This window comes from Epargyreus clarus, unplaced genomic scaffold, assembly GCF_041222505.1.
Source record: "Epargyreus clarus isolate Ecla_fem2 unplaced genomic scaffold, WU_Ecla_fem_2.2 ptg000003l, whole genome shotgun sequence".
Taxonomy (NCBI): Eukaryota; Metazoa; Arthropoda; class Insecta; order Lepidoptera; family Hesperiidae; genus Epargyreus; species Epargyreus clarus.
Genome location: NW_027332211.1, coordinates 9,016,103 through 9,039,401, shown reverse-complemented (window position 1 = coordinate 9,039,401; position 23,299 = coordinate 9,016,103). Strand labels below are relative to the sequence as shown.

General features: G+C 33.9%; 1 protein-coding gene across 1 annotated transcript; it reads right to left on the bottom strand.

Moving 5' to 3' along the window:
- Positions 1–201: 201 nt before the first annotated feature.
- LOC140752894 (uncharacterized) lies at positions 202–21,798 on the bottom strand. Its single transcript, XM_073087229.1, has 5 exons — positions 21,575–21,798; positions 3,970–4,145; positions 2,674–3,509; positions 2,295–2,439; positions 202–1,192 (listed from the first exon to the last, which is right to left on the bottom strand). Exons 2-5 carry the CDS (start codon positions 4,127–4,129, stop codon positions 1,062–1,064), a joined length of 1,272 nt encoding a protein of 423 aa, XP_072943330.1. The 5' UTR covers positions 4,130–4,145; positions 21,575–21,798; the 3' UTR covers positions 202–1,061.
- Positions 21,799–23,299: the final 1,501 nt, after the last annotated feature.

Genomic DNA, 23,299 nt, shown 5'->3' with positions numbered 1-23,299 from the left:
GCTTCCCTCAATTACAAGGCGGTGAGATATCTATACTTATCTATGATTCTCATAAAGAAGTATGTACTTACGTATTTGTAAATACATGTTATAATATTTCATTTGTATGTATGTACCTACTTATCGATATTGTTTACTATAAAATATATAATAATATACAGGGTGTTTTTTCAAAGGGTACCCAAATTTTTTTTGTATATCTGGATATATCTTATTCAATATGTTGAGAAATGCACTGTTTTGTGATATTAATATAAATTATTGATCATACATTTTCTTAACTATTATCGACACATTGAATATGTTTCAAGCAGTATAAAATCTGAAATAATAGCTACGACTTACATTATAATTTTATAGGTATTTTTTAAGTTACAGCAGTTTAATAAAGGAATGTTTAGTAGAAATATTAAGGGAAATATTATTGTTACAAGAATTATTACTTTAACAAAAATCATTATATTATTATAACAAATTGAGATTATACTTAACGTAAACTTACTTTTCGTAAGTTTGTTTTCAATTTTATTAGCTGTTTAAATTATAAAAGCAACCGCCATATCTATTTTTTGCAAATATATTATAACAACCGTTATTTTTAGCACAGGAACCTATTTCTATTAAATTATATCATATTTTTAAATAGTACACGTCATTATCAATCGGTCCAATACTGGACATGGGTCTATTTTTAAAATTTCTTAAGGCCAATGACCAAACTCAACCTTTCTGGCCGAGTCAAGATTCCACATACAATTGACAAAATTATGGGGATATCCAAACTTTCTGATTTTATTACGATTTTCGATTAATCGATCATTAAAGCAAGTAAAGTACATACTAAATAATTAGTTGCTTTACGTTAAATCAGAAATTTGCCTGTATTTCAAAAGCTTCCAAAAGCTTGGAATACATTTATTACTCTACCACTCCTATAACATTAGGCATATTTTTGTATATCCTTTTGGTATTATTTTGAAGTTGTTACAACCCTACAGAGTGGAGTAGGTAGTATAAGAAGGCGCCTGAAGTGGCTGGTCGCCACAACAGGCGCAGGGCAGTCAGCGGGCGGGCGCGCGCCTCGCCACCCTGAGCAGGACGGGACCAGCGCGGACGTCCTTGAACAGCCTGATCGCTTCCCCGTGCGTCAGCCCTGCTGTACCACGGCCGTTCACTGACACGATCTCGTCACCTGGAATATTTGAAAATACCTCTGTAACAACTATGCACTTAGTTAATCTATGTATTAGCGTACATTACTTTGTTAAAATAAACAACAAATCAAAAATCGACTAGTAATTCTCCCTTGATATTATTCTTTATGTGTGTGATACCGATGTGAGTCTTCAATGGTTAAAGTTTATAAATATATAAGATGTTTGTACTGCCTTTTTGAGCAACGCATCTATGATAAGCTTTAGGTAGAGTTTCTGTAATCTTCAAGTTTGGTGATAGACGATCTTCACTGTTCACTTCACAATACATATACTGGGTTTTCTTCTTTCAGCCCATAAACTTCGTAACATTATACTTCTTGGTAACTCTGGATATCACCATCTTTTATTGTTTTAAGGCTCTAACTATTACATAAACTCTTAAACTTCTAAATAAACTTTTACATACTCTAACTTAAGCAAAAACAAAACTCAATGATAATAGCAAAAGTACGTTTTAGCTCATATTATTCAGTATTTAGTATTTAAACACTACCTGTTGTTAGTTTACATATTACATTTAACATAGGAAGCAGCGATTCGTTTTAGTATCCAATATAATTAAGTTATCCGTTTGTTGTTCTAATTGCACAGTGCAAAGTTAATATGACGGTGTAAGAATCGGAAATGCAATTTCCTTATATGCAGTATTTACGATGCATATAAAATATGTACGCTAATGTTACATAACCTTTAAGGGCAGCTGGTAGCCTTCTTACAGATGATTAAAGTATGCAGCTGTCGTAACCGTCAATATGGAATGCCCACCTTTCTACTATTATTGCATAAGAAGGGACTGTTTTACTGTTAATTCAAAACAAAGTTAGTTCGCCTCAAAATGTACTGTACCCTTAGTATGAGTTTTTACGTTTTTACAAAAAGTTTTGATACAGTCCACTAGGGGCGCTGATTGAAAATGTATAGGCAAATATGTAAACAAATACAAAAACAGTCATGTTTGTAAAACCGTAAAAACTCATACTAAGGGTACTGAACGGTAATCGTTTCAAACTTTTCTTTGAGTACATGAAATAAGGAAAGATTTATATTTGCACCATAAAATTCGACGTGGTTGATTACCTTCTCTCAATAAACCAGATTCTGCAGCCTGGCCATTATTGAAAATGGTTTTCACGAAGATGCCCATGTCTCCACGTGGAGAATCTCGGCCACCAACGATACTGAATCCTAATCCTTTACCACCCGCCGACTTTGTGAAACGCACCTGAAATGAGAAAGTTCATTTATTATTATATTTTTAATATAAAACAAAGTAGGACGAAATTCGTACGAGTACTATTACAAAGTTTACGTCAATTAAAAAATATTTCATTTCGTTAAACTTTTTTTGAAGTGTTTGGAAAACATAACGAGAGATAATAATAGTAATTATAATTCTGAAATGAATGAAGCCCTCGAAATTCCGTTGCATCGTTTAAGACAGAAAACTTAGACATACCTCGAAGGTGTGCGAATCTCGAGGTTCAGGAGCAGGAGGTCTTTTTCCTGTTTTCGCTCCAGTTATAGGAGGCGCTGGAGGCGGTCGAGGAGATCTTGGTGTTGAACTAACTCGTAGTTCCGCTACGCAGTTGCGTAGCTGCTGCATTGGTTCCTGACGGGCTTGTACACGAGGCAGTCTGTACGGCTCTTCCCAAAGGCGATCGGACATATCTGCTGTTAACCTATTGTACCCATTTTTATAAACAGGGACATTCATTTCCACATTTTCACTGTACGGCCTACTTCGCACATCCTTAGTGTTTTTCCTACGTTCCATTTCGTAGGCATAATCAACCACATCTCTGCTTTCATCGTCATGGCTTATGAGTGGAGTTCGATCTCGAGATGCTGTTGCAGGTTTGCTACGGTAAACGTTGGGGGAACTGCAACGTCTTCGCAATGTGGCGCTTTGGCGAGGAGGGGACGGCGACGGGGGCTGCCTGGTTACTGTCGGGCTGGGGACGTAAAAAGTGGGCGGTTGCTGCTGAGGTGGTGCTAACACATCATGCGCTGAGAGTGCTCTGCGCCGTAAACCCCCTCCAAGTTTACCTAACGCCCTGATTATGTCAGGTGCCCCACTCGTCACTCTTAACGAAGCGGTTGTATAAACTTTCCCGCGGTGTCTAAATGATAATTTGGATGGTGGAGCAGGTGAACAATGCGGCGGCGGTCGCGGGGGCGACGGGGAGCAGCGCACGGGACTGGGCTCGCGGTTGCCGGAACCGGGCCGCAGCCGCGAACACCGGCGTCGTAACTTTCGCCATCTTTGGGACAGGTTGGCGTTCCAACTTTCTTCTGAAAAGTATAACGCAATCTTTAATGTCAGGCATTGCATGTTTTATAAATATCAATTTAAGGACACCTGCAAGTACAGTATGGTGTCGGATTTTTGTTTTACGATATATGGAAAGGTATCTCGTTAAAAAATAGGTAATTGATTCTATATTACCCATCAATAACACATGTTGCTTAATTGATAGATAATCAAATTTCTGTATTACTTATTGTACATTGTATTGTACATGAATTAATAAGTAGAGACATTGCTCTATTTATTTACACCTTGACTTAAACTTATTTAGCAAAAATAAGTTGAAGCGTGTTGGAAAAAAGACTAGGGTAGATCATATCGACTTCGTGAATCTAGTACAGTTACCATAGAATGTTAAATAATAATACAATGACCTTAACACCAATAGTTGTAACGCCTTCTTGGAAAGTTTCTTTAGACGATTTTACGGCTTAATTCGGTTACCTTTTTTATTAGTATCAGCATCAGAAGCGTAGTCGTGCGTGCGCGCGGGCGGTTGCGCGGGCGGAGTGGCCGGCGCGGCGAAACTGTGGCGAAGCGGGGTCATCCGCAGCAGCCGCGGCCGGTCGCCGTTGGCGCGGGAGCCCCATGCTGGTGCACCCATGGCTTAGGCGAATTCCCTGGAAAATACAGATCATAGATTTAATACGATAACGGTACACGCATAGCCCTGAACCTTTCATTTCGTGAAAACAGTTCACGAAATGAAAGGTTCTTTGTGTTATGGATATTCTAATATTTTTAATAAGCAATGGTATGAGAATAATAATGAGTAACTGCTACATAAATTGGTGTCATAAATAGATGCATGACAAATGGAGTAAAATTAGTTACTGATTGAATTAATGACACCAAAATGAAACAATTGTTCATGAAAGAGTATGAACCGTGAAATTTAATTCTATAATTAGTGACTTGTATTGTGGTACTACGACCAATTAAAACAACACAAGCAAGTTCAATAAAGCATGCATTGATAAGAGAACGTGAATTGAAGGTGAACTTGGCAGTAAACTAGATTTAAACGTAGGGCTACCATGAGTTTACAAAAGTATTACTCGCTAGCGACTGCGTAAAATAAATGTATGAAAAATTGTACAGCGCCTCTGGTGGTTACTCGTAGAACTAAAATCCGTAGTGACGTAACTCGATACGTAAAAACCTATCGAAATCAAATCGCTAGCGAATGTCATTATGATCTATTGCCATACAAATTCGGTCCCATGAGTCATTAATTTGACAGACGTTGTCAAGAAATACCGTAACGATAGTAGTTATGTTATTCACTAGCAAAATGACAATAGTTTTCTATTTACCATTTCTATAGTGGCGTTTCTATGCCAACCCATGGTAATGCTACAGAATGACATTGTAGCAAAACGGGTCATGTGAAGTTTTCAACATTTTCACGGTAATCCCTTTTCATTTTCAATTGACATCGAACAATTGAGTATAACTTTGTAATACAAATAAAAGTTCATAATGTTGATAGAATGTCTAGAGAAAAGTAAAAAGTAAAAATTTGTATCACATAATATTGTGTATGAGTTATATTAGTCATTAAAAATATTAACACTAATTTGAATTTACTCGTGAAATATATTATATACATTTGACATAAATAAACACTAAATCAGTCATACGTTTGGAATTTTACTTGTTCTACGTGTACCTAATGCAAACCTAATTGTTATGCTTGCTTCTAAATATGCTGTTATAATTATAACTCAAATGACGACATCTCTACCGTGAAAATAATTTTCCTTTACGCTTATGAACACGAGATATAATTATGTTCTATTTACTTGACTATTTTGCTTATAATGTAAGACGAGTGACATTACATGAAGTCGGTTAAAAAGTAATGTTCAGCATAATAGTCGAACATTCGTTGTTTTAGTTGCCACTTGTGCTATATAAAAAGCCACGGTATAATTAGACATGACCGTTCAAACGTTTAATTCTAGCAACTCTTGAAGGCATCACGCTTTAAGAGCGTTCAAAGTGAATTCATTAAATATAGATATCATAAAATTGTGCGCAGCTGGTAGTTAAATGTTTTAAGCGTAGAAACTTATTTTAATATTAAATAGGTTCGAAATGGCTGACCGGCCGTCTAACCTTTGGAAGTTATATTGGAGATAACTTATCTATTTATTTAACCAAATGTCTGGCATAAATATATGTGTACAAATAATTGATTCAAAGTTTAAATATCTTATTTACACTTACTGTTAGAAGATTGCGAAATTTTATTGTTAAGCAATCTGAGATTTATTGTTGTTGATTTATTTAAAGATTTATTGATGCAATTTAAGATATCTAGATATAGTTATTTAAAATGTTTCAGACACTGTCTATAAAACACTTTTATAAAACACCTTAAATTATAATTCTAGCTAATGGTAAACGTGTTAAACTTTACACATGAACACCTGTACCGTGATTTAGAAGTACACGTGTCCATTTAAACAAAGGAATTTGTCCTCAATGTCCTCTTTGTAGTGGTGTAAGCCACATAAAAAAGAGGTTAGTGTTTCCTAAAATTGTAGTTGGCACCATGTTGGTCACGGTGGCTGCCACCCACTCAGCGTGGGTTTAGGTCGCGCAAACAACCAACGTCCGGCAATTAGGGCTTCGTGTGCGTATCTTGAGCAACCACGCTAATTGTATTCCACGGTTTCACCTTCATGTTCTACCTTTGGAGTACTTTGGAGTACTTTGGTATAGTTCGCTCATTATGCCCATTGGATATAGCTAAGTGGAGTATTCGGCGAACTCTTTCCTTACTTACTACGAGTGTAAAATTTTACTTAGGTCATCAGTAACCATTAACTTAATGTTTTCTTACATTACATTAGTTTTCAATAATAATTACATACATAACTTGATTTTTTTTTCAATTTATTATTGACTTTGATGCTTTGATTGATTTTAATTTAAGTGTGATTATCTTTGGCAACATAATTACCAGAAATAGTTTGCAATTGTGTTTCTCATTACAGATGTTAATTAAACGATCAATTTATTTGAATTAAGACCATTTATTTCTATAATAAGAAACGTAAATAGATCTAAATTACTACGAGTCCCCTATACGGTTGTTATTTGAAGGTGAAAAGCGTTGTAATTGATTAGACTCAATTAAAAGGGTTAATACATACGTCTATAACTAGAGATATAAACAGTTTAGGACAAAGGACTGAGAACTAAGTTGAACGCTTCGGATAAAAATGCCTCCTTTGTCCTTCAAACCAAAATACAGCCGCGCTAAACACTGCTGGTATAAGGTAGAAATAGGTGTCGCGGTGGTATCTTCGGAGTCGAAACACAAAGAGTACTACTTCAAAGATTCTTGAGAGATTGTGCATACCGCGATAAAAGTAACATACAATATGCACTCATTGTGCTGCGGATATCCGCTCCGGCTCCTCTCATCAATATACGAGGAATCCCACTTGTGTTGTAAGTAGAATTAGTAGTCTGAAAGCACTCAGTTTAGGAGTCGCGTGGACGGACTGCTCAATGATCGAGCATTTAATATACATTTTATTCCGTCTCGGTCGTAAAATATACATTCCAAACTTTTAGGCATAGATTAGTAAAGATACTTCGCCGCCTTGAAATTGAATGAAGCTAAAAACGGCTTATTAGTAAGTTCTTTTTTTTAATTCTTGACAAATAAAAATATTTTTAGAGAAAATTTACGAATAAATAACTAATACTGCGTAATTTACATAATAAATATATAACATAATAAATAAATAATTATCTCAAATATTTTAGGGACATTTTAGCACGAAGACGTGGCAAAACTTTTTTACGCAACTATTTCAATTCTTAAAACTGGGTACATTTTCTTGTTAGGAGTGAGTAATCTGTACTAATCTATGCTTTTAGGCATATATATTAAAAGAGAAGCCATGTGTATTGATTAGATGAATCACTTATATAAAAAAATTCTGTTACGTATAAATCAACAAAATGTGCTAACTAACTTATTGTGCCTTACGGACTTAATGCAGATGTTTTTTATTTTTTTAATTTTAAATACATAATTTGGATTAGTAAATGAAATGTTTTCGGAGAAGCGCTAAACTTATCAACATTTACAAAATTGATGATTAGATTCCTTATATCATGTCACTTCGTGGAAGAGATGGCTGTGTTATAGTTAGTATAGTAATAGTAGTAAGGGGGTAAAATAATAACTAGGATCTTAACATCACAGGGATGGGGAACAAATGATGCATGTGTATTATGATTAATGATTCTACTTATTATCAATATGAGGGGAACGGGCGGAGTAACATGAGGCGTCAAACATGTAAAACATTTGTTACACCACCGTCAGTAAAATTACTTAATAATATTGTTCCATTACTTGTTATAAATGTGTTGGTATTCTTTGTCTGCAGTGAACACACATCTAATGGAAACTATCGCAATTCCAAAAGGAATAGCAAAATGCTACATCTAAAATATGCGTATGTGTTTGTTTATTTAATACTCTGAAAGCATCAACAAAATTCGTCCCCCGGTCTATAGTCTGCAAATAAATAACAGGGTGCATAATAAAACAATCGAGACCACGTTCTAACAAATGGGAGAAAATTTATGGATGTAATTAATTCTTGTTTTATTGGTCTGGTTGTCATTGCATTACAGATGCTCGAGGGGTTTGGGATAATGCAATAGAAATTAGCTGAAGATAAGTGCATATAGTACTAGACTCACAGATGCAGTCTATGAGAAAAAGAAAGAATGATTTTCACATGGCTTTGGTCTTAGTACTCTGGATAACAACGTTTTTCGGCTTGTATTATATAGCTCTTTTTGGAGTACTATTTGGGATTGATTAAATATATCCATAAGTGACGGTATGATGAGTATCGCAGGTGCAAATTGCAAATTTGGATAAGTCAAATGGTATTGACTTATCCAAATTGCAACCTTTCGAATGCAATTAACTTAAATAGCTAAGATGTCAAAAGATTTTAAATGAGTCTTATCCATAAACAAAGATTTCTGTTTATTCCTCCGTAAAGTACGCTTCAAATGTCCGTAATTATTCAGATGGGTTTGTCAACAAAATGCATCAAAAACGAATGGCAAAATTGATAGCGCGATCAATATTAATTTTAATTGCGGACGCTTATCAACCGCAATGCTAGAGTTATTCTCTGGGGATGCTGGGGGCTGGTTCGTTACACGCTGAGCGTAATTAAATACCGCATCGCCGCAGGGCGACTGGGGTGATCTAGGGTGATCTTTGTTATAGATAGTCCTCCCGGGCATTTGGATCGAAAGGGGGATATCGGACAATGATATTAGATATCGCTCGCAATCATACTGTGTATACATATGCCGAAACTAATCGAGTTGTATACTGGATGGTTTTTTGTCATTTCGTTGTTACAATTTCATTGCCTTACTTTTAGCTATAGTTAACCCTTTACTTGATATTAATTTTATACGTAAAATTTGATTTATGACTAAAAAAAATTACGTATTACGGTGAGGGTTGAGACCTTCTTTGTGTCCATCTACTGAGCATGTAGGTACATGCCCAGTAGATGGACACTAAGAAGTTTCTCTACATTTTTGGAAAGTATGCAGATGCAGATTAATGACATATGTTTTACCTACACATTTTCGTATTACTTGTATTGTTTTGTTTTAAATAATATTTAATACGCGGAATACTAATTTACTTCAATTAATGTGTTCATTGCTGTAAATACAAAATATTGAACTAGTTTTGATCTACTCATAAAGGTTCTGCGAAAATCCGTTGAGGTGATTCATAAAATTTATACTCGAACACTTGTAGTTTGTAAGTACAAGAAATAAAGTTGTTTACAAAACACTAACGCTATAGTTCTGGTAGTTTAAGTGGCAATAACCTCTGTTTAAAACAATGTGAAATATGAAACAGTGCGTGTTACGTTCTCTTTTCTATTATTTTTAATTTTCCACCATACAATGGTCGGCTAGGTCGCCGTTACGTCGGAAACATCGTTAATTTGCGCCGGCACAGTCCCGTTGTGCGCCGAATTTGGACAATTGTGGTCACTGCTCTTCCGGTGCCACGGTGCTGCGATGCAAGTTTGCAAACAGCGAAGCAAATTTGCAAATCCTTATTTGTAAGAAACAGATGGAATTCTTTGAAGATTTATTGGGAGGTGCCGATGAAATCTATCTTAGCATTTTGATTTTAAATTTGTTCTACGGTCGAGTAGATGTAAAGTAAAGAATTGAATTTTAGATATGTTTTCAGTAACATTAAAAAATATATGCAACGAATAGATAACCTCTCTTCTTTGGGAAGTCGATTAAAAATTAGACTTACGTTTTCAGTAAAATTAAAAAGATTAAAAGATATCGTAGAAGTCGTCGCAGTTATTATAACGGTTTATATCACTTCAGATTTCTTTCCAATCTCACAACGTTCGATCTAGGTTCAAAGTAACGAAGAGAGACATATTCTACGAAGTGAACCCGATTGAATCCTGTTCAAATAGCAATCACTGCGCTAGAAAGAGAATCACATAACTACACAGAGGCTAAGATAAAAATGTGGACTGATACAACTAGTCAGACACCCTCGCAATATTGTGTTTTTATTCATTTCGCCCACACTGTGATTTACTTATACAGATGTTTAAGATTGATGCTGTAGATAATTAAATAATCGTGCCGAGTGAGAACTAAATGCCACTATAGAATCATATTATTGTACCTTGCCTATGATATACCCTTTGTTGTGTTATATTTTTAAAAAGTTACAGTTTTGTATTGTAAACAATATGGTAGTTAGTCTGTTTTTTTTAATATTGTAAATAGAAGACAGTCAGGTAAGTAGTGACATTCAAAAAGGTTTATGATTTAGGACAAGGGTGGAGAATCATAAAGTAAGAACTAATCGACTAATCGAGAATCATAAAGTAAGATATCCCAGCGTGGAATCAAAGAACTATAATTGAAATTTTAATTTTAGATAGAATTCATTTAGATTTCTAAGATATACTAATTTTTAACATTCTAACACAGACTCTACTTTCATTTTTAGGTGAGGAAAAACTCTGTTGACTCTGTTGATTTACTCAAAAATATTTAAAATATTTTAAGATAATCAACATCCAAAGAATTTGCAATTTATAGTCATTAAATTTCAATCATCTCAGTATCAGAATTCACGTGCTTCTATCTAGGACACTGACAAATTGCAATATAAATATTATTATAGCCGCAGTACTTAGACATATCTTTATCTAGCTTTTAGCAACATATTCCTTGCAAATAACAAATTGTCATGACATCATCACACTCCAACCATGTAATCAAATACCGAATGTGTTTGTTAACTATGTAAGTAATTGCGTACAATATACGGACAGAAATAAATATACGAATGGGTTAAAATAGTGATGCATTAGCAGTATCTGTCAATGTTAAATATAATTATGACGTAAATTATTGTTAGGTAAATTAAAACAAATTGTAGGTACTTTTTACGGAAATAAGTAAATACTAATATTTGGATTATGATATAAGAACCGTAACATTATTTTTGAGTGCGTCATATTATTATGATGGACCCTAAATATTTTTGAGGTAAGAAATAAAATAGGTAGAGACTATGACGTACAGGCCACCTTGTTATTGAGCGACGTTTTTCGTCAAAATTAGTTAAGTCAGTAAAGCCTTTTTAACCATTTTCATTCTGTTTTAGTATAGTTTGATGTGATCGAATATGAACATATATATAACAGACAACCTATTCCATTTCAGTCGAGGTTTTTGACCTCTATTTTTCTATTCTTGGCGCCACTACTCCCGCCGAAAGCCGTCGTATTCGCAAATAAAAAGGGCGATGGCAAAGTCACCCTTTGCAAGCATACTCCGAGACTAATGAAATTTTGTTGTGTATGTATAAAACATATAACCAAATAATCCTAATCCAAGACACGTTTTTCTGACGATACATCACTCAAATAGATGGCATAAATGTAAACATTTATATACGGTAGTCAATTTTATTTCCTAACATACAATATGAAGTGATAGTATTAATAGTCGATGTAGTGTGACAAAACACCACCCACGAAGTGATATCACTATGTAAGTCTTACGACGTTGATGATAAACACGATTAGGTAATCATTACATTAACTAAATTCTTGTGCATTTCAATAATATATTAATAGCATAACTAGATACTAAAATTTTAGAGGAAAGGTTTAACTTTCTCAATTCTTAAGCGCCGTGCGCAAGTTTCACTACATCGGTCTGTCACGCAGATTGTGGGTACGATTCCTGACCATGTATGTTTCTAAACGACTAATTAATGTTTTTGTTTTGATACCTATGAACACATCAAACGTAGGCTATTAATGTAGTTTTCTTTTTACTATAAAACGACCAAAGATTAATCTACCCATAATCAGTACTTACAGAGGATTCTATCAATATTATTGAGTTGTTTGACTATGCATTGTTAAATAAGAAATACAGCTCGAGTAACGGGTTCGTGCTCATGCTGCGCCCACACTTATTAACGAATCTGAGATTTATACATAACTAAGACCGATAGTGGTACGACTGGCTCTACGGAATGTAACCCATGTCTGATTGTTACTACCGCAGACACCTAGAAATGTCCAAGTTTTGTTTATATTCAATCTGCTTTAATCAATCAAAAAGCATTAAGGTTTACCTTTAAATAGTAGTATTTATTTACAGTACAATTGTATTTCATATACACGCAACAATGAAAGTAGTAAGTACATTCATAGATTACAGTAACTTTTCTTGCAGTAATTTAGGATTAGTGAATTTATACAGAAATGATATTTAGTGTGCATTAAAAATAGTATTTTACATACATTATAAAATACATCATATAAGCTTTGTGCTTTTTCTTCTACGTTGGTGGTCCGGGTTGAGATTCATCCCATCACTGATTTATCAAAGTTCTAATCTTAATGCTTATCATTCAGACAGGATCAGTGCCCAGTAGTGGGACAGGAATGGGTCGATAAGTCGATAATTACGACGACTCTTTTATTTTCCTTCGATAACATATAGTGGTATAACAGGTTTCTGTATTGTTTTTGGTTGTTATTGTTCAAAAAATGTTAAGCCTCAAAATATTTCTCATTTTTACGTATACTTCATGCCGGTTGCTTAGCAATTTAGCTCTCTAACGGTAAGTATTAATAAGTGTTCGCAATTATATTATTAGCAAGATTAAGAAGAATTTCCCATGGTCGATGTTCTAGATCCACGAGTATGGGAAACTTCATTCATAATGTGTCATTATGGAACAGCTTCTTTATTTTTTCTCAAGAGAAATCTGATTGATCTGGATTCATTCTGTCGTAGGTGTAGAATTTGTGAATGGGAAGTAGGGTTTGAAAGTGACGATACAATACGAACTTAAGCTAAGCCATGATTCAACACATACTTATTGCTATTATTGAACTTTGCAAGAAGATTCTTAATGAGATGTTTGTTACAAACAAAAATATATTAAAAAGATTCAATATGATAAATGTTCTAATGCAATTATCGTATAAAAATGTACCTAAGGCAAAAAAAAAGTTGTTTTACAAAATCTATCATTTATATCTGTCTCCTAACATAGTAATGCAAAATCTTCAATTTATATTATAATTCTAAAAATCCATAATTTAAGTTTAGTTTATGTAATGTATACCTAATGTTTTGTTGTTTGGCCTTATAACCAAAATTAAATCCAATTTATGATTATTGTGTGAGCTTATAACAACACCAAATGACTAAGCAAAGCAAACAGTCTGCTAATCTTTATGTAAATAACGTTATTAAATTTCGAGTGGCGAATGTAGGCGGGATAATAGAAACTGTAGCCTGCAGTACGTGTGAAACTCCCATCCTTCTCACAATATTATGTGCAAAACAGGCTTTGGTTCTAGATTTATTGGATCATTTTTCAAGTCAATTATAGCGGACGACGGAAGCTTCTGAGCTTGTTAACCGGTGTCTATGCGTGTTATTAGGGTTCCGTACCCTTAGGGTAAAAACGGAACTTTATTATGTACTAAGTTTCGCTGTCTGTCAGTCTGTTCGTCTTTCGATCTGTCTCAGGACTGTATCTTCTTAAGCGTAATAGATAGACACAAGAAATTTTTACAGTATGTATAAGACGCTTTTTTTCGACGATTTCCGCTTTATATATTGAACCGTAATAGGTAAACAGTTCTAATTTTCACAATGCATTTATTTCAATGTATGCTATAATACCAAATACTAACGTACCGACGACGACATTGACGACCCGCGTGGCGGAGCGGCCGCCTTACCGGTTTGACGCGCAAAGGGTCCCGGGTTCGATCCCCGGCCAGACAGATGTCTAAATGATGAATTTAGATTTCTGTTTCTGGGTCTGGCTGTTTGTGTATTTGTCTATGTGTGTGTCCATGGCACCCACGACACAGGGAATCCTAGTGTGGGGCTGTGAGTGTAGAAAGCGTTTATGGTAAATAAATAATAATTATTTACCAAAAATAAAAAATATATGAAATTTTTGGTGTACGGAACCCTACGAGTCCGCTACGGGTGTGCGCGACTAGCACTTGGCCAATTATTTACTATTCATAGTGACTGCAACGATGCTCATGTTGTTTGATGGAATGCACAAAAACAGTTAAGTATCAACAACCAATCTCCAGCTTAATTGCTGGCATCATTAACTTAATTAACAACTGCTATATTGACCTCAAAAGGTAGATCTATAGACGCAGGTGAAACACAAAATCGAGAAAATCTTACCAAAAATGTGGCTATGTCTTAGATTTGTATCTTCATTCCTAATTATGAACTACTGAGTCCCTTAAATTCCAAAACATATTTTTTCAGTTTGATTGTGCCAATTTACTACTAAAGATAATGTTAAATGACGCAATTTCAATGATAAATATAGGTTTTTGACAGATTTTCCTCCAAAAAAGTATAATTCCAGAATAATTTACATGTATTACTTTTTATTGTATATACAAAATCGCATATGATTTCTGAGTTCATATTAATTTACGCCCGTTTTTGATAATAAATGTAGATATCCAATGATTCGTCTACCATAGACCAACTTTGACAATTACTTTGTACCAAAAATTATCAATATTCGGGCTTTAGTCGGTAAAATTTAGATAGATTAAGTATCGATAATAGACGGTAGTCTAATAAAACAAGCGAAGTTGTTGCTACACACGTCTAGGTTAAATACACAGTGATTTTAGACTATTGTTATACAGTTGTGTTCATATGTTGACCTGAGAGCAATAGTGGGTTGAGTGGAGATGGCGAGGAGCCTTAGGTTTCGCTACGGCGTATGTGGGCCAATGATCGAGGTTTCGCAACAGAAAAACTTGTGTGTATTGGCATGTTTTTTGCTATGAAAATGTATTAACATCTTGTGTTGTTAAGATTAGTGCGAGCTACAAAAAGTAAAGCTTAAACGTACCTATGCCACAGACAATCTACTGACAACATAAGTTTGGGTGTGGTACTTCAGACATCGATAAGTGTAGAAACAGAGATATGAAGATAGCATAGATACATTTTGTAAATATTTCGTGGTTCGATTAAACCGGTATCATCATCCATTCATAATTTTTGCATTTAACAACAGTTTGCAGCTTCGTTGTGGTGTTCTAAGCAGTAAGGTAGTAAAAATAAATAATGCTTCGTAAACAGTTAAAAACTTCAACAGTAAAACATAAATTACTACTGTTATGTGCAATACCTATTCTATAGATTACTTGATTGATGATTGACGTTAATTTGATTGGCCAATTAATTATTTTTGATTTATTAACAACAGTTATTTTGCAAACAGTTATAATGCATGTATGTATTACTGTAATGTGCGCTATGGATTAATATATGATTGGCTGATTAATTATTTGAATCGAGGACCTAATAATAATTTGAGAGATAAATAGTAGGTAATTGATCCAAAATATGTCCAAAATATATTGTGAAATTAAAAATCTTGTGTTAGTACCATCTTAAACTTAATACACGGCAACAGTCACGGCAGAGTTTTAAAGTTGATTACGTATCATATTAGTCAAGTGATAACAAATCAATTAAACCTAAACCTAAAGTAAATATTTTGTAGAATGTCCTTTTATACATTATTTTGTTACCTAACTTGAAAACATGAAAAAATCCAACTAGCTAACTATATTTACTTCTGAAATCATATTCAATTTATAGGGCATTGATTTTTGATACAGCCTAGGATATCTGATACTTATGTTACCGTAGCAAATACTAGTAACATACTTCAAAGAGACATCGGCACAAAGAGTTGAATTGTGGAGCGTCGCTGAGGAATTTCTCATCTGTTCAGTATGTGCGTGTAATGTATGGTATAGGTACGTAGGTATACGTCGGATACCCTGCCCTCATACAATCCGACCGTTACATAAAGATGCCATTGTCCGCACACTAGTTTCTTGAGCCGTGAGACCTATTTAACTAGAAATAAAGTGCTTATAAAATACCTGCTATTTATTTCAAAATCAAATTCAAATTCAATTCATTTATTGCAGGATAAGGTGGTATACATGTTTGAAATACATAAGTTTTGTGCTCCTATCCTAACCCAAAGGGTATGCAAATATGTCATAAGTATATAAATTACATAAATTCTAATTAAAATTAACCTAAATTATTTAAATTAAAACAGGACAAAGCATACAATAATAACATTAAATCTTCATATTAAACTAATAATTATACAATAAAATTGCATGTCAGAACTAATAAAAAATATTTTCTTGTAATGGCCCATACTCAAAAAACAGACAAGATAATAGAAATAATCGCTTTAGTCAATGTCATTAAAAAAATCATTAATGTGGTAGTAGGTCTTGTCAACGAGATACTCATGTAATTTATTATTAAATAAATTACATGAGTATCTCGTTAATTTAATCACTAATTGAAATATTTTTAATACGATCCGGTGTTAGCAATGCGATTCCGTATATTATCTGCGTTAAGGGCAAATACAAAGTACACAAACACATACTCTATCAAAAGTCATCACATAGATTTCAGCCTGTTTCCGTTGTGTAATAAAATCATTGTGAACATTGTCCTATGTTTATCAATAGGTAGGGAAAAAGCGTTTTCATATCGTTTTGATAAATAAAGTAAGTTATACAAAATAGCTTTAAAAATAATAAAATATTTATTTCAATTGTTTATATTTACATAAGGTAGTCATTTACCCATATTACTTGCAATGCGGTTAAGAGATGACGAAAAAGAAGCTACTTTATATTTCAATTTGTCATTTTGTGGTTTTCCTGCATAATAATAACCAATGTTTATATATCAGTACCCTTAGTATGAGTTTTTAGGTTTTTACAAAAATTACTGTTTTGGTATTTGTTTACGTATTTGTCCATACATTTCAATCAGCGCCCCTAGCGGATTGAATCAGAACTGACTGGAAATGTATGGGAAATACGTAAACAAAAACAAAAACAGTCATTTTTGTCTCAACGTAAAAACTCATGCTAAGGGTATAGTCCTTTGGTATTTGTTTACGTATTTGCCCACACATTTCAATCAGCGCCCCTAGCGGATTGAATCAGAACTGATTGGAAATTTATGGTAAATACGTAAACAAAAACAAAAACAGTCATTTTTGTCACAACGTAAAAACTCATACTAAGGGTACAGTCCTTACAAATATACTTCTATACTATACAAGAACTTAAGTATCAAGTAAGTACCTACATACATTCAAGTTACATTTGTTAAGTCGCATTTCCTTCAACCTACGACTATGATGCCATTTGTACGCCTTCAGAGTTATGTTTTCCTTGATTCATAAATATGTATGTGTTAACGTGGAGATAGAAGGCTACCACGTATTGTCTTTAAGTTCTTTTATGCTAATAACTAACTTTTTACTTAACGATAAGTACTTGTCAAGTCGTAAGTGATGTCTTTGTATTCAGCATCGACGACTCTTTACAGCAAAATTGTACAGAAAAGTCTCTGTATTTATCAAAGTAGACTCTTTTAAGGTAGGTAGTAATAGTAGGTAGGTAGTATGGCTATAGAGGACTGTTTATATATTTACTAGCTTCTACCTGTGCCGTTCGCGGTCAGATGTTTTTATTTATCTCTTGGGAACGGTACCTTTTTTCGGGGAAAAAAGTATCCTATGTCATTTTATTAACCCCTGACAACGTGAGTATACAATTTCATAACAATCGGTTATGTAGTTTAGGCGTCACAAATAAATAAGCAAACTCAAATTCACATTTATTACTTAAGGATCATAGTACGTTTAAAAAAATCTGTAGAAAAGTCTATACAAATGTACATCTAAGTCCTTTTTAAATATTAAAACGGCGCCACCTGTAAGTGCGTTGAAGTGGAACAGAAGTGTACACATTCCGCGGTTCTGCGGTTTTCCCGTGAGAACCCTAAACTACCCCACTAGAACTTCTTGAAGTCCCGTTTATAGACATGTTGAGATACCAACTACACTATAATATAACCAGAATTATATTACTTATACGATTTCATGTTTTGTCTTACGCCCGTTATTATAAATCAAATTTCGATTTGCAATCTATCCAACCAAAGTTAGAAATATGAGTATATTTAGAATCAACAAATGGTCAAATGTAGTACTCAAGATTCTTAGTAGTCGCAGTAGTAAAACGTTAAGAGTCATTTATGATAAATAATAATTTCAACATCCATCATTCCATGAATATATTCTCAAAAGACGATTTTCGTCTACGATTACGTAAATTCCTCGTAAACAAGTAACAAATCTATCTTAATCAAATTATTTTATCAGAGAGCATCAGCCCTACAACTGTTACAGATCGTACAACTATGAATGTGTGAGATGTATTGTAACTACATTCACCTCGTGACTGGTTAATAATAACGTGAAAGGTTACAGCCATGTCAAATGCAGTCTCGCCCGCTGTATAGATCAAGGACCGTAAGGCGGAATCAGACAGGAATGTTCAGACTATCATGTAAATTAGAGCGCTGAGGGTGAGTTTAACTCTTAAAATTTGTAACACATAAGTGCATATATCTAGCATATATAGCATTGTAGTAATAGTTATTGTAACCTAATGTAGTCGGAATAAAATACCTACATAGAATGAGGAAGAGTTGAAGATCTTAAAAGTTGTAACACATAAATGCATATATTCAGCAGATATAGTATTGTTATAATAGTTATTATAACCCAGTGTAGTAGAAAAGAAACACACATAATTTTCAGACATTCATGTAAATTAGAGCACTGCGGGAGAGTTGTAGTTCTTAAAAGTTTTGACATTTATATCTGACATACATATGTAGTATATTAATTAAAGTTATTGGAACCAAATAGAGTATATGTATGTATATAATAGTATATATGTAAAGATATAGAAGAATAGAGTATAGTAATGAGAGCCTAGTTCTCTGAATTTTGCCTCTTATAGGTCGGGTGCACCTGTACTACTGACTTTTTAGAATCTATTTGTCTATTGAAAAAATAAAATAATTATATTTTGTTTATGTTAATTTAATGATCAAACATGTTGTGTATTAATCTTCAAGTAAACATAAACTAATGTGGCACTAAAGTGGTATAGTGGCACTAAATCGCCTTAAATCTTTTTGAATCCAATTGGAACCTAACCCGTCCCCACAATATTACGTTAAAGGCGATATTCTAGCTTTTATAAAGTGCTGCATTCTACCTAAAAAGAAATGGCTGTATCAGCACTTATATTGTAATGGGAGGTGCGTGACCGAAGACAATAAAGTTTTCAATTACTGTTTAGTCTCTACCGCCCCTATCACATGTAGTAAGTACCTATCCATTGTTTTCGATCGCTTTACTAGATAACACTGTGTGAAAGTTCATGGAAGATATATTTTGTCACTATTTTCACAGACATCTGCCGCCATATAATAGAAATAGGAAGGGAATTCTTCTTAAAGTAACACAGGATTTGATGATACTCTTGAGAAGTAAATTAGACTACCTCGTGTGAGTATCACCACGTGTAACATACCTTTAAACCACAACAAGACAGCGCTACACATTGTTTGAAGGCAGAAATAGTACAACAAACAATACTACACTACCATTTGTAGAACCTATTTATTTGTTCAATGGTTCTATCACCACGGAAATTTGTGGTAGTGTGAGTTTGCAGTCTTCATATTAGAATAAGGAAAATACATCCTTACTTAAACATAAAATGGAACAAACACTTTATCCACGACCTCCATTCAAACTCTAGGAAGTCTAAAGTTTGACGTATTTCACGCCAGTATCAAATAGTTGACCAGTATTAACATTATTCATATATACATACATACACATATTGTTAAGTCTCAATTTAAATAATAAGTAACGGGTCTTTAAAGATATTATTAGTTTTCATACTAAGAAGTAAGTCAAACTCTACCTATATAATAGACGTATATAAAAATACTCTATGAAAGGGATATTTCTTCAATGAAATTCGACATCATTCGGATCTATCCCACACGCATTTTCCATACTTGGTAGAGCTCGTTTGGTCGCGATAATGACCCGAGTCAAGCTACCATTTAAGTGCAGGAGGCACACATGTTTATCTTTCGGCAATGATATGTCAACGCAATGATTCATGAAGATATCGTCACCAGTTTTAAGTCTGGATCTTTTAATGAAGAATTTCATTAAAGAACAACTTCATATTATTAAAGAAGTAAGAAGAATAAAACCCAAAATCTCGTTTCACAAATAAAATATGAAAACGTTTCAGCAATTTAATAAAAGATAGGGAGAGTTTGAAACGTCTGATGCGATTATTTAGGGGCTACATTTTAGGGAGTTTGTAGAGACGCAAAAAGGCTAAATCTTTTAGTACGTAGAGAGTAACCCTTGTAGTATACAGAGAGTTACAGTAATAGGTAATATTCACCAAACGAAATGTAGTTAATTTAACATTTTGGTGACATAATTACGTCGGATAAAATAACATTTTCGTAATACGTCGGGATTTACCTACTCAAGTCTCTTATTGATGACAAACAGTTTGTTTATTAAATTTCAATTATCGTTCCGAACGAGATTATGTAATGAACGTTTGCACAATGAGCATTATAACAATACGTTGGATTAATCGTCTAATGGATTGATGCGAGTAACAATAGGCACCGCAGTCCGCAATATACATACGGTGTAGGTAATAACGGGAGGGTGGATGAATGCACTATGACGGGACTATGAGTTATTGTGCTAAATTGCAACGCAAACTGCGCCCTGAGATGTAAGTGTTAAGGGTTGGAAAGCAGAACTTGATATTTTGGTACATTTGTCTGCCGAAGTGTGGCGAGCGAGGGGCCGAGTTGCAAGGGACGTAGAACCCTCGTTCGGTGCACTGCTAACAATGTTATTTTTAAGCATTTATTTATCAGCTCACTTATAATGTTATTCCCGAAATTTTATCCGCAAGGAAAATGCTTCATAATCTACACTTTTCCGACATTTTGCCTCTATTTTAAATTATTAACGGTTGACTTATCAAATAGCTCATGCATGCATGGCAAAACAATAAAAGCTTGTAAAATATGCCTAATGAAATAACATTATCAGTTTTATATTAAAAAGACAGTGTAGGTACCACATGCAAGTTAATTTAACATCCAAGAAGTTATTAAATAACTATGACATTGGATTCATTAATTAAATGATAATAAGCTCGGTTCTATTCTAAACAAGACAAAAAAACATGCAAACATACTCGTAACATAACATTTAAATTTTAATTAATAATTTTACTTTAATACAAAATAAACTGTAATTCTATTTTATTTATATAAATTAAGCCTGCGATATATTGATAAAATTGTCCGTATTTAGTAATTACATTTACAAAACATTTACATACATTTTTTATGCTTCACACCATAACTTTATTATATTAAATTGGTGTTACGAGATAAACAAAAGTCGTTAACATACCTCAACGGGCGACAATGACGTCCAAAATTCAAATTTGTCGGAGCTTTAGAAGTCGAAATCATTCCCAAAAGTTCGGTAACGATATATTCCTTCACAAATAAAAAACAACACTACAAAGTCACAAACGTTAGTATTATCGGTGGCTACAATAAAAGTGCACTTTACTGCCGGCAACCGGAGCGGAGCGTACGTCGGTAACGGCCGACGGATTAATACTGACATAACCTCAAAATTACGCAGCTAAGCGCGCGCTGTTAAGAAATTGTTTATGCCGTCTGTACGCTCGTAAATAGGGTTCAATTCAATTGTGAGGAAAAGGACAAATAAGCCAATCCATACAAGGAAGAAGAAGACAAAAAACATTTGATAAACGCTCGTGGTTCTGACCTACGCGTTTATTTATCAAATATCGTTTGAAGTAATGCTATTTCGTAGTAGGATTTCGAACTTTTTCTTACCATGCCCACGATAACCACATTCAAAGCAACGGATACGGTCGGAATTTCGTGGTGCATGAATAACATTTACAAACAGAAGAAACCTTGTGAATGGACTAACTCGTATCCATATTATCATTCATTACCACAAATGTTTACATTCACTGTCAGTGTTGTTAATAAAAACTGGCATTATCCTGCTAGGAACACCTAAGGTAATTCTAATAATAACCGGTAATTAAACTTCTAATCGAAACTCTATTCGTATTGGTCTATCTAAAAGATATTAAATTAATTTCAATATCAAAATTGCAATTTAATCTGAATAAGTTTGTGGGTGTTATAAACATGACGTGTATGGGATATACACGTCATGTTTATAACAATATATAACACACTAGCTGACCCGGCAAATTTTGTACCGCCTCAAAATCTATTTATCAAATATATTTCATATAAAATATAGCCTATGTTACTCGTAGATAATGTAGCTTTCGAGTGGTGAAAGAATTTTAAAAATCAGTCCAGTAATTTTTGAGCTTATTCATTACAATCAAACAAACAAAGTTTTCCTCTTTATAATATTAGTATAGACTAATATTATTTTATACGCACATGTGCCCACAGGTACTGTTTAACTATTTCAAGTCAACAAAAAAGTTGAGACCAAACTTTGTACCTGCGCAACGTCCCCGGGGTCCCTAATGCTTAGAAAGCTATTCACCCGAGACGAATGAATGATTTTAAACAGCCACTAAAGAAACCTGCTTATAATTCTTACCACTTGACTTTAAGCAAAAGGGACAAAGTCAGGTGGTTCCTATTTCATGTAACTGTTCACTAGTCTTAGTAATAGTCGATCTACGCCATTTTTTGTCTATCAAAGTACGAAATTGACAATTATGGTTATAAAGTCTCAAATTGTTGTAGCCAAAAGTTGGTTAAGAATATGTTTTTTTTTGTTATCAACAGGCCAAATTGTTATCGATTTCTCGTACTCGTATATTGACATAAATACCACAAAATTTGCAGTCACTTAAATATTAGTAACAGATAAGCAACCACTGGTGCTTATATTATTAACTAACTGCCTTAAATACTATGGAAAGATTAGATTAACAGAAATCGTCGCTAGATAAATTATATTTATGTTTAACTATACACAATGCGGTATGCGGTATAGTTGGTTACACATGCATAAGTGGTACGTTCAATTAAACTCTATCAAGCAAATTAACCGATTGCTCAGACAACTAGAAGTAACTCCGGCCCTTCATGCCTTGGTTAA

Bases quoted from the DNA above. Each gene is read 5' to 3' on its own strand.
- LOC140752894 (XM_073087229.1), bottom strand. From the start codon at position 4,129: ATGGGTGCACCAGCATGGGGCTCCCGCGCCAACGGCGACCGGCCGCGG. The intron at 3,510-3,969 runs GTAACCGAATTA...TATACTTTTCAG, and splicing joins TGCTGATACTAATAAAAAAG to AAGAAAGTTGGAACGCCAAC. The intron at 1,193-2,294 runs GTAATCAACCAC...CAAATATTCCAG, and splicing joins ATCTGGTTTATTGAGAGAAG to GTGACGAGATCGTGTCAGTG.